This window comes from Penaeus vannamei, chromosome 7 (genome assembly GCF_042767895.1).
Source record: "Penaeus vannamei isolate JL-2024 chromosome 7, ASM4276789v1, whole genome shotgun sequence".
Classification (NCBI taxonomy): Eukaryota; Metazoa; Arthropoda; class Malacostraca; order Decapoda; family Penaeidae; genus Penaeus; species Penaeus vannamei.
Window position 1 is genome coordinate 15,298,606 of NC_091555.1, and position 12,096 is coordinate 15,310,701.

The 12,096-nt window shown below is 34.3% G+C and overlaps 1 protein-coding gene across 4 annotated transcripts; it reads left to right on the top strand.

Annotated features, from left to right (window-relative positions):
* Positions 1–756: 756 nt before the first annotated feature.
* On the top strand, positions 757–12,061 carry AlkB (alpha-ketoglutarate-dependent dioxygenase AlkB). 4 transcript variants are annotated; one of them, XM_027374653.2, is made up of 7 exons: positions 757–887; positions 5,587–5,714; positions 6,974–7,088; positions 7,546–7,699; positions 8,242–8,320; positions 10,603–10,796; positions 11,642–12,061. In XM_027374653.2, the coding sequence occupies exons 2-7, from the start codon at positions 5,592–5,594 to the stop codon at positions 12,036–12,038; spliced, it is 1,062 nt and encodes a 353-aa protein (XP_027230454.2). In that variant the 5' UTR covers positions 757–887; positions 5,587–5,591; the 3' UTR covers positions 12,039–12,061. The 4 variants fall into 4 exon arrangements, with proteins under 4 accessions (XP_027230454.2, XP_027230452.2, XP_027230455.2 ...); XM_027374651.2 differs by lacking the exon at positions 757–887 and adding an exon at positions 3,825–3,921; XM_027374654.2 differs by lacking the exon at positions 757–887 and adding an exon at positions 3,835–3,925.
* The last annotated feature ends 35 nt before the right edge of the window (positions 12,062–12,096 follow it).

Below are 12,096 nucleotides of genomic sequence, written 5' to 3' on the forward strand. Positions count from 1 at the left end.
GGTCGTCCACTAGTATTTCTATCAGTCACAACATCGTGACGGTTGGGTTTTCCCCCTAAGTCCCATAGAGTGACAGATCTTCAGTCGATGACTTCAGTCGTCGCATATGCTAGAGGTGGCGGTTCTAGTATGGGAATGCGAGTTCCCTGTCTCCTCTCACTGCTGGTGTCTCTCATCTAATCCGTATTGCCGTCCATCTTGGACAGCTGTGCTCCGTTTTTTTATTGCCAGAAATGTCAGATTTCTTCCTGCAAGGGATATTCGACTTGCCGATGTCCCATACTTCGGCATAGGAAACATTTCACCATGGAAGGACCGCTAAATGGAATGGCCTTTTTCTTTTTCTTCCGCTGCTCCTCTGTCGCTGGCGCTGAAGGAGTTGCGGTCGCCTTCAGCTTATAGCAGTCCTCCCTTCCATGCGTCTTGTTCCAGCCATGTTCCGGACAATAGAATTTCTTTCCTCTTTTAAACTTCATAGACTGGCTTTTTGTCTCCGCGGCTGGCTCTGACTTCCAGATGGGTAGCTTAGCCTGGAACTGCTGGTCGAGGAGAGGATTATCCTCCATCCAAATATTAATCGCCTTCATAATGTCCGTGAATTCAATGGACTTAAGACGGTCAGTGTCCCATTCTTCCGTTCCTTCGATTCGGTATTTGGCTACAGCTTTTCCGACCATGTGGTAATATAGAGTGTCCATCACTACAGCTAATACCATATCACTGAATGGCCAATTCCGGACCAGCATGCAGTCCAGTCGAAGAGTCTTTGGTTTCATGGTCCATTCTTTGTACGTCTCGTCTCTGCATCTCTCGGCTTCTCGCAGGACGGAATACAAGCTTTTTCGTCGTTCAGGAAACCGAGAAAGATTCATCTTGCTGAATCGCAGGTAGGGGATTCCTTCGGCTTCCATCTCCTGTGCGTATATATTCGCTGGTTCTTTTTCCATGTGAATGTACTCCTCCATCGCATTGGACTGACTCGTAGTCCTGGTTTGCGCTGGGGCTGCTGCTTTAGCCATGGCTTCGTCTAGCTGGGCCTCTGCCGTGTCTTCTTCTGTTACAGGTCGGCGATTACGAGTCTGTAACTCGATCAACTGCTGCATTTGTGCAGATAGGATGCGTAATTGTTCTTCTAAAAGCGCAAGTCGGGCCTCCATTTTGCTTTCTGAAAAAAATAATTGAATACGACCTTGCCTTAGACATGGACCAAGTCATCCATATTCACGTTATTATGAATAATTACTATTACCTTTACCAAGAAATTTCAGTCACTATTTTTTTAGAAACGCAAAATCAAGAAAAACAAAACAAAAAAGAAAACAAAGAATCATAATCAATCGGCAAAACAAGCAAAACATCTAATAAAACAGGCTTAACCCATGGCCATATCTCAGTCTATGTAATAAAAGGTCATATAGGTATATTTGAGCCATAGTAAATTTGTAGTTCATTAAATTAGGGTCCCCTTCTCTCCGTCTTTTGTGAATTCCTAGTCATGGAAGAAAACTTCTTGGGGTAACTAAACTTAAAGTATTACTCGAATAAAAAATAGGGTTCACTTAGAGTTATCTTTTTGATTCGAAAGAACATGCATGAATTTGCCACCTCAATTTATTCTAAGCATCTACCTACTATTATGGTACAGTGGAGAGCAAGCAATCCAATAATTAAATTCAACTAAGAGTTATTTTCTGTCTCGTGTCTGCCCTCTGACTGCCGCTTTCAAAGTCTCTAGAGTGGTCAGTTCAGTGACGTCATAGTAGTAAGTCTCTTGTCGTCTGATTGGTCATACGAGTCTAATGTCAGTCTTACGTATTCTGACGTCATGCACTCACCAGCTTCCTCGTTGCTGATTGGGTAGCAAGCGTTAGACATGCTGTTTTTTTCATCCAATCAAAACTCACTAGTTAACTCTCGCTCGTAAGCTAATCAGTGGTTATTTCAGGTAATTCCCTTCTGTGGATCTACTTTTGATAACTGAAACTCCAGGCAATGTTCTGCTCCAGTATAACCGCGAGTCCTGGAAAAAAAAATCATATCTTTATAATTAAGTATATAAATTCTTATACTCATATATGTCACTCCTATGGATATATTCACGCGTATATAATCATCTTCCAGTGAGACCTATGGGTTCTTAATTTAACTGATATTTTATTTCTCGCTGCATTGTACTTCGATTTCACTGATATAAGTGCAGTTTCTTTTTGTTTCGTTTATTACTGTGTTTTGTCCTAATCCATGTCTTTATTTCCCTTTTTGTCCAGTGCCGTACTATGTAAGAATGACAAATTGTAATAATCATCAAACAATGCGCACAATAAGAACTTGCGAATTTATTTATCAAAACTACTCACAATTTAACCAGTTCCTTAGCTCGCCGTCCACTAAATTCAAGAGAACGACGAACTGGTACCGCTCAAATACGAAATAATCTTCTATCTTTTCTTAACGTTATTACAGCTCATTACGCCACTTTCATCCAGTGAATTATCAGAGTCAACACTGATTCACCTTCCCTCACTGATGCTCCTAGCTGGACTGCCCCTAACTCTAAGGAGAGCAGACCTGGGGGTGCTTAGACAAAGGGCTGGTTGTTCGGTTGACGGTCAGGAGGCGGCTTGGCGTTTTGGCCCTTATTTCGCGTTAAAGTAACCACCAAGATCGTCTGCGGATACTTCATCCCTAACTTAAACTCTCCCTCTACATCTACGACCTCACCACGACCTAACTCTACTACGTGGTTTTAATTCCTTGATTTTCCTATGAGAAATTAAGGCTTGCATTTCATCAACGGATGCCTTAATTAGAGCATAGTGTCACTAATTCGTTTGCATTATCAACATTGTTATTATCATAATCATTATTATTATGATTATTGCTATTATTATTATTATCATTATTATTGCTATTATCATTATCATTATTATTATTATTATTATTATTATTATTATTATTATTGCTATTGATGATATTACCTAACCTTATTATTATTATTATTATTGTTATTATTATTACCATCATCATCATATTTATAATCATTATCAATATTGTTATCATCATCATCATCAATTCACAATTATTCTTATTTTCGAAAATCGGGAAAAACAAGTACGGCGGATTCGTAAATCAAAGAATAAAATAGTTGTCGCCTTAGTATTATTGTCATTACCATCATCATTGCTATGTTTTTTTTTACCGTTATTGTCATTATTGATAGTTCTACTTCTACTTCTTTTATTATTATTATCATTATTAGTAGAATAGTATGGCTATTCTCATTATCATCATCATTGAGTTATTCTCATTATTAGCGTTACTGATAGTTATTCTCATCATTTTTGTGTGTATCATGATTAGTTTATCATAATAAGTATCATGAGTGTTTTGTTCACTATATCACCATTGTTATTACTTCCATCATTATGATATTTGTTATTCTTTCCTGTCTTTCAACTCGTGTGACACATATGTCCAGCCTTTTTTATTGATTCTTCTTCTTCTTCTTCTTCTTTTATTATTATCATTAGTAGTAGTAGTAGTAGTATAGTAGCATTACTCTCTTTACTCTGGCTTGTGGCTTTATAGCAGTTAGGAAACCGCGGTACACAGGGAGCTTCTAAGTTTTTATTACGGTTAATATAATTTTGGGAAAAAATAACAGTTTGAAGGTTTGTTCTCTTTACGCCTTAAAATGAATAGGTATGACCAATGACAGTTTGAGAATAATATCAATGACATATAGTCATATGCATGGGCGAATAAATTATATTAATGATACTTCCATATTTGATTTACATTTGTTATATCTTTATATCTGTGATCTCTACTTCAGCTGATTTAGTAAACAAACGATCCTCCAGATACATGTGATTTTCAAAACACCATACTGCCTTTCTTACATCTGTCAAAAATTTGATCGTAGGTGATTTATTGCCTCTAGTGCTTCAGTATATCACTATTTCTTTTCGATATATGCTTAGTGATGCTTTATATACAACTGAATGATTTTTTTTGGCAAATTATTGGATGATCACTAGCAGTCGGGAATGTTTCAGGAATGCAATGTGTAAAGGAGCTGAAGTGGCACCTGAGATGTGACTTTTTTTTTTTTTTTTTTTCTTTTTATTTTTTTTGAGGCTGCTATTGTCAAAGAATGAACTATGAAAGTGTAAAGAATTGAACAGGTGAATGATAATGGTGTAACCAGGTATCAGAAAGGTTAACTGCAGTTCTCAGGTGATTATTTTAGCATGTTTATTATTAATCAAATTAGGAACCATACCAAGATCTGTTTCACTATAGTAGTTTAATGTATTAAACAATACTACTGATTACTGTCAGGCATTATTGTACAGGACCCTCCTTTGCCCCACAATTTGTAAGGAAGGCCAGTATATCATCTGTTGCAAGGGGCTTTGCCCTTGCAACCCCAGTTGAGCTGGCTATTCTCCTCTCAACCCCCATACTTGAAAAGAAACCCACAATGGAATCAGTGATTCCTGTTCACCAGAGATGTATTCCAAGAATAAGTTTGATTTTACACCAAGACCAGTTTTTCAAATTGTGAAATACCTATACACCAGTGACATTAACGACAGGAAATATATACCAGTGTAGAAACTTTTGAAAGATATGCCTTTGGCGGATAGAGCCTTGATTCAAGACTGGAAAGAAACATCCTTCATGTATGCATGTCAGGCTGGAGTGTAGGACTGATCACACCTATTCCAGTGGGTTCACTCCCATTGTAGGTCCTCCTCTCTGTGAGACAATCATAAAGTTGTGCCAAAGTTTGTAGAGTTAAGTCTGCGCAGGGAACACGTTGCTTGTGCAAAAATTATTTGGTCAAATTCTGTCCTTGCAACTGTAGTTCTTAGGTAGCTTTCTGTGCACACTTAGTTCTTTTTTAAATCATCTTCCATGCAGAAAATTCTTTTGACCTTTCTATGCACCTGTTTCATCCTATGTCAGCAGATCCATATGCACAAATGTAGACAAAATGATGTTTTCTGTGTATGGATATATGTAATATTCCCTACACAAGAAAAATACTCTACAGTCTGGAAATTGTGTTCTAAACCTTTTTCTTTTTGTGAATGGAATGTAGGGAGGGTGAAGTTGTATTTCTAGAACTGTATGGCATATCTGATCCAGCTAAACTATTTTGAATCACAGTCACCTCTTGGCTTATCATTGATATATATTGATAAATTTTATTATTTTCCTTGGTAGAAATATTTTTCTGTTGCCAAAGATATTGGTTTTACATATTTTTAGTTATTTATTAATGCAATAGTTAATGTATTAACAAAAAGTTCATACATTAACTTTTCATTGATGATTATAGGCTTGGAATTTTTAAAATTTCATTGTAAGAAGTCCAGAATCATCATTTGTTCAAAATATTCAAAAGATAAATCAGTGATTGCAAAAAAATTTGCCTTTAGGATAACAGAACTGAAAGTTTAGTTTGAAATGATGAAGTAAAGAAAACTACTTGAATGGTTATTTGATGTAATAGTCCAAGAAATTTCCTTTATGAATGGAATGTTTTTGTGTTTACCTCACTCTTTTTCTTATCAGAACCAATGGCTGAAGGATGTCATAATGGTGATACCAGTGAAGATAAGTTCAAACCTCTGTTCAAATATTACAAGAGAAGGCAGCCTCCGCCTGACTTCAGCAATGTCCTTCAGTTTGGGGTTTTGAAGGTAAGTATTCCTTTGAAGAGATTCCGTTTGGAAGTCAGACCTTTAATGTTGGAATACAAGAAGTAAGAAGTTGATTAAGGAAAGACATGCAATTGATATTTTTAGTTTCAATTTATTTTTTTTTACGGGATACAAAAGTACGACAGGAAACTTTTGTTGTGAATCAGAATAGATCTAGACTGGAAAGATTAGTTCCAAAATGTTAGTCTTTCTGCATAACTGTGAATTGGATAGTATAAGTGCAAGTGCTTGTTTCTTACATGTGTATATTACTCCCTCTCGAGTCTGGTATAGGATTTTATGATAGATATCATGTAAGACCTTATATATAAAGTGAATTTAATTTCACTTTGAGAAAATAAATATAAGGGCTCTCTCTCTGCTTAAGTAAATGAGTATGACATTTTTTATTATGTCACATACCAGCATGTATTTTATCTAAAGTCAAGCAAAATATAGTCTTGTCTAGAATGCCCACTTCTTTTTTATTTGTTTTTGAATATCCATTTTCTTTTTTTTTTCTAGAAAGCTAATGACTAATAAACAAATCTATATTTAAGTCTATCCCAAATCACAAATTCAAACACTATTTAAAGGTAACAAATTCTCCTGTTTTGTTACCATGTGCATAATAGGTATGTAATAGTAATGTACTATAGCTGTATAACACACCCTTGAACATAATCATTAAAAGGACACAAAAAGATTTCCCAAATAGTCAGTTTTGCAGAAATTATATTATAATTTCATACATGTGATACAGATATATGTCGGTCTGAAAGTCTCTAAAAACAGACAATTTTTTTTCATCAGCTCACTGGTGACAGGCTTGTAGCCTCTTTGATTTCAGATTAGACCAATCACCCTTGGAATGGAACCTTAATTTACTCTACGTTTTCAGTTGATTGATAGGGCAGCAAATTATAATGATTGATAAAAGGTTGAACCTAATTGATGATAGTATGAATGAAATGTCATAATGAAGACAATTATTATGAATCATTTAGATTATTTATTTTTGAAAGATACAGGTTTCAGAATTGTTGAAACTAGATAGATTTGAAACCAAAAGGCCCAGACCAACATAACCTACATTCATCAGTTTGTCATCAACTGCAAGACAGAATGTTTCTTCTGTAGTAAGGCATCCATTGATTACAATGTTTTAGGAGGATAGTTATGGTGCTGACTTGTTTTCGAATGTTTATTGATGTCCAAAGTATTTGATATTATTTACATTTGAAATTTTTATCTTTCAGGCTGAAAAGCAGATACCACCATGTAGTCTCACACCAGAGGAACAAGAACAGGCTAAGGAGGTTGGGCTTGTACCATATTCAACATGGAAAATATATGCACTGGAGTCTCATCCAGGTACAGAGAAAAGTTTTAACACTTACATAAACAGTATAGTATGTCGGCCACTGTATGCTATGTCATTTTGCATGTCACACAATTCCAGTAAAGATTTTTATATCAAACTGAAATTTATATATCTTGAATTGTAAAATAGGTAATTCTGCTTCACAACTTTCAAAGCAACTTGTGGTATGAACTATATACACATATTTTGTGGAACTTTTGTTAGGATAGAGATAGATATTTCTATACAGATGATATTTTGTTTGGATAGAGATAGATATTTCTATACAGATGATATTTTGTTAGGATAGAGATAGATATTTCTATACAGATGATATTTTGTTAGGATAGAGATAGATATTTCTATACAGATGATATTTTGTTAGGATAGAGATAGATATTTCAATAGAGATGATGTTTCAACTTTATGAATTCAGTTTTCTTAATAGATGTTGATTTGAATTCACAGGATTGATGATCATACTAAATCCATTTACAAGTCAAGGTCAGCAGGAATGGATAAAAAGGTGTTTGATGGATTATCCTTGCTCTCCAAACAAGACAAACTTAACATCCCATGGTATTGATCTGGGAAGTGCTTCGTGGTGGGATCTTTCTCATTCGTAAGTTGAGCAATTTTGAGTGTTGTTTGTTTAGGGGAAGTTTGTCAAGAGAAAATTGAGGTTTTATTTTTTTTTTCTTTATTTATTTTTTCTTTCTCTTTTCTTCTTTTTCTTTTTCCTTTTCTTTTTCTTTTCTTTTTGTTTTTTCTTTTTTTCTTCTTTTTCTTTCTTTTCTTTCTTTTCTTTTCTTTCTCTCATTTTTCCTTTTTTTTCTTAATTCTTGACTTTTCTTCATTTGAACATTGATTCACCTGTTTTCATCTGAAGTAGGATTACATTTTATTTATTTTGGTAATTTTTTTTTCTTTTCTTTTTTACGTGTCAAGGAATAACTTCATGAGAATGATTTTTTGCATAGTTATTTTTTCATTTACTTATTATTGATGTGAAAGGGAGTTTGCAATTACAAATTATTTTGTGTGTGTTTTGGAATAATTTGATATACATTATGTTATGTACTTATACTCATAAATACTACTCTGCCTTTAGATAATTACCCTTTCTTCTAAGGCCCCAGAACCTTACTGAAAGCTCACACACAGACCTGAAGGAGAACAGCAAGGAGTGCAGAAGATGTTGCGATGGGTGACTCTCGGTTACCACCACAATTGGGATACCAAAGTAAGTTGTTGGAAAGTGTTGGTGAGGTTTTATACCTACAGAGCAAGGTACTTAGGAGGCAGGTTGTACCACTCTGATTCAAAGAAAAAAGTAGTTGGCAACTATTCAGCTAAGCCATGCCCCTCACATCATCTTTTATTGCAGATATCAATACAATATCTTTATTCTTCAGTCCTTTATTATTTTTTTTACATTATTATTACTGAACCATTTTTTGAAGAAAATATACAGGGAAAACATTTTTCATAATATATTGCACAGACTGGCAGGACTGAGATTGGGTGAGAGCTAAATAACATTATCTTATTTAGTTAGTGAGGGCGCCTTTTGAAATTCCAGATACAGCTTGATTGATAATCATTGGCATAATATACTTCATGTTGTTATAATTACCAGAAGTAAAACAGAAATTCCATACTTTTGCTTATGATAAAGAAGTGGTTCATGCCAATTAACAGCCATCAGAATACTTTAGGGAAAAGATCAGTTTCGTTTCGGGGTTCAGCACTTTTCATGTAAGTGGTGCTATATATCTCTTTAAGATACCTTGCTGCAGAGGTTCTCAAAAAAGGAAGATAGTTAAGACATGTTTTTAAAATATGTTTACTTATTTTCAGAATCCACATTCTGATCCACTTGCTTGATGTTTACATTTTCATTACTGCCATTCTTATTGTTGTTGTTTCAGTTTGTGATATTCATTGTTATTGTACAAAGCAGGGACTTGATTAGCCTAAGAAATAAAAAAAAAAGTAAAGTTCAGGTTAGACTGAACAACAGGCAAGCTAAGGTATTAGTTACAGAACTTCCTATTATATTTATCAAGCCTTTGATTGCAAGATAAAAAAGGATTTTTCTGGTTGTCCCTGAAGTTTGGAGAGCTGAAAAATAATGTAATTTATAACTTTATATATGATATTATATAATATCTACATTTGAATATAGATCAGACACAAAGAAAACAAAATTGGTGGTTCATTGATGTTCTGTATAGCAAATGTCATTTCAATATTTAATTAGCAGTAGGATTCCATCTGAGCCAGATTAACCTATTTTTGTAAATCATGCTGCATTTAGGCCAAATTACTTTTTATTTATGTGTCCTTCCATCAAGAAGGAACTTGTTGCAGGTGCATGCATAATTTTTGTATATCAGTTGCTAATCTGGTGTTGATGGTGATTCATAAAAATCTGACATAAAAGGCATGGTTTTCAGTGACAATTGATTACTGCATTGTTGATTATCTACAATATTTTCTCCATTTACACTGGATGATGGAATGTGGGCATGCTTGGTTTATAATTATAGGCCATTTTCACAGGGTTCTCAGCCATCCTAGAAGTCAGGGATAACTGAAAGAGATGCTTCTTTTTCCCTATCAGGGAATTTGCTAAAGATGTCTCAAATCAGAGCAAAATTAGGGAATTTTATTCATTCAAAGGACAGTGGTCCATCTGTTATAGATTCCTTTATATTTTACTCTTGCCAGGTGATGTCTTCTGTACCAATTTTTCTTATAGATAGCAAGGTGTCTTAGTTTCACCGTGTTCACTATAACAGTGCTGAAGATTTGTGAAATGTGTCAAAGTAATTATCTTGGATTTTAAAATATTCCTCTGGCAAAAATCAGGTTATTTTGTTTAAATGTAATGCTGAGAATCCTGTTCCATATTTTGTTGCATTATAAAATAACATGAAGCTACCATCTTTATACATGATGTAAGGGTAATGGATGTAACGGTTACTAGATCATCAGTGAATAAGAGTATGGTAATTAACAGATTGGACAGCAGGTTATACTAAACTCCCTGAATAAAGCAGTCTTGCACAATGACTTGCTGCTCTGAATCACTATTTATATTCTCTTTGTAACTATGAAGTTTTTGCCTTTCTGAGAAGTTGGAGAAGGAAATTTTAGAGTACAGTATTAGTATTCTTTGCAAGTTTTAAAGTTCAAATGATTTTTAATTTTGAAATTACTGGATCTGAAATGAAAAAGCATAGCTTTTACTTTAAAATTGCAACTTTCTTTCATCAAGTCTTTTCTCCCAGTTTATATTGACATGGCCTTTTATTTATTTATTTATTATTGTTATTTTATTTTTATTTGTTTTTCTTTTCTTTTTTTGTGTAAGAAATCTTATTTATGCTCTCATTGATCATCTAGTATATCTGAATTAAAAAGGAGTATGAGAAGGTAGAATCTCTCATTTTTAATTCCTATACTACTCACTAAGTTCAGATCATGTATACGATACACACTGTCTCTTATCACCAACAGGAATATAGTGAAGATATGAAGGGCGATATACCCCCTTCTCTACAAATGCTATGCAGAATAGTAGCAAAAGTTGTCGGATTTGATAGTTTTCGAGCAGAAGCAGCCATTGTAAATTACTATCACAAGGACTCAACGCTGGCTCCCCACACAGACCATTCTGAGCCGAATATGGAAGCTCCATTGCTGTCTTTCAGGTGAGTGAAAAAACATCCTTTGTTTGTTCTAGCTCTATTTTTTTTCAGTTGTATGTCATTGATATGATTGAATTGCTTGTTAGTGTTTTTTCATGAGGGGTTCGGGCACATCCTTAAAAAGTCTTAAAATGTCTTAAGTAATATTTTGGAAATTTAAGGCCATGAAAAGTCTTAAAAACAGAGCTTTTTCTGTCGCAGGTCTTAAAATGCTTTAATTTGCCCAAGACATACCAGCAGATACTACTGTGATTCACCCACTTGTGGATCTCTTCGCTGGTTGATCAGAAACCATTTGTCAACAACATTAGATCTTGATCTTTGCAGATTGATGCAGGCATTTACTTATGGACTGTATACTAAAAAAATATTTCTGGCGCGCAATCTAACTGATAGGCTGTGTAAATCATAAAAATCATGTTGGGGCCATTTTTTTTTTTTAATCTTGATCACCGATGTGATAAGTAGGCCTACACATTATTGTGAAGTGTGTATTAAATTAAAGGCAGGTGGCTCCAAGTTTTAAAAAACAATTGTTGTGGCTTAAAAAGTCTTAAAAGGTCTTTGATATCATCAACTTTTACCTGGAAGAACCCTGTCCCAATAATTGAATGTTAATTTCAAATAGTGTCTGAAGATGTATACATTGTAATATCATTATTTGGATTTCAGTATTACAATATATTATTTTTTTTACTGAATAACATAGACACATAATAAAAAAATATTTTCTAATAATATTAAAACCATAAACTGATCTTATCTCTCTTTTTGACCAAAATACACTTTTACCAATAATCACAAAACTAAACTAATCTTATTTCTCTCATTCATTCCCACATAAACAGCTTTGGACAGAGTGCAGTGTTTCTCATTGGAGGGCCTAGCAAGAGCATGGAACCCTCAGCACTCTTTCTTCACAGCGGGGACATCATGATCATGTCAGGTGCCAGTCGGAAGGGATATCACGCAGTTCCTAGAATACGGCTTGTACCAGAGGAGCCATGGAGTGCAGTTCATGAAAGTGAAGGCAATTTAACATCTGAAATTAACAGAAATAAGGAAGGTGACTTAGGTAATGAGAGATGTGATGATAACTGCCCTTTAAATAAGAGACAAAAATTAATCTCTGATACTGAGGATGAACAGAGAAATGTAAAAATTCTGGAATATATAAGATCAAATAGAATTAATATGAATGTTAGACAAGTTCTTTTGCCTGGTATGGAGAAACTGCATTGGTAATCAATAAATATTTTTTATCAAAACTTCTGTTATTGTCCTTTACAGTTAAGAAGCAGGG

Coding starts and splice junctions, on each gene's coding strand:
- AlkB (XM_027374653.2), top strand. CDS start 5,592: ATGGCTGAAGGATGTCATAATGGTGATACCAGTGAAGATAAGTTCAAA. Junction 7,089..7,545: donor TGCACTGGAGTCTCATCCAG/GTACAGAGAAAA, acceptor TTGAATTCACAG/GATTGATGATCATACTAAAT. Junction 7,700..8,241: donor TGGTGGGATCTTTCTCATTC/GTAAGTTGAGCA, acceptor GCTCACACACAG/ACCTGAAGGAGAACAGCAAG.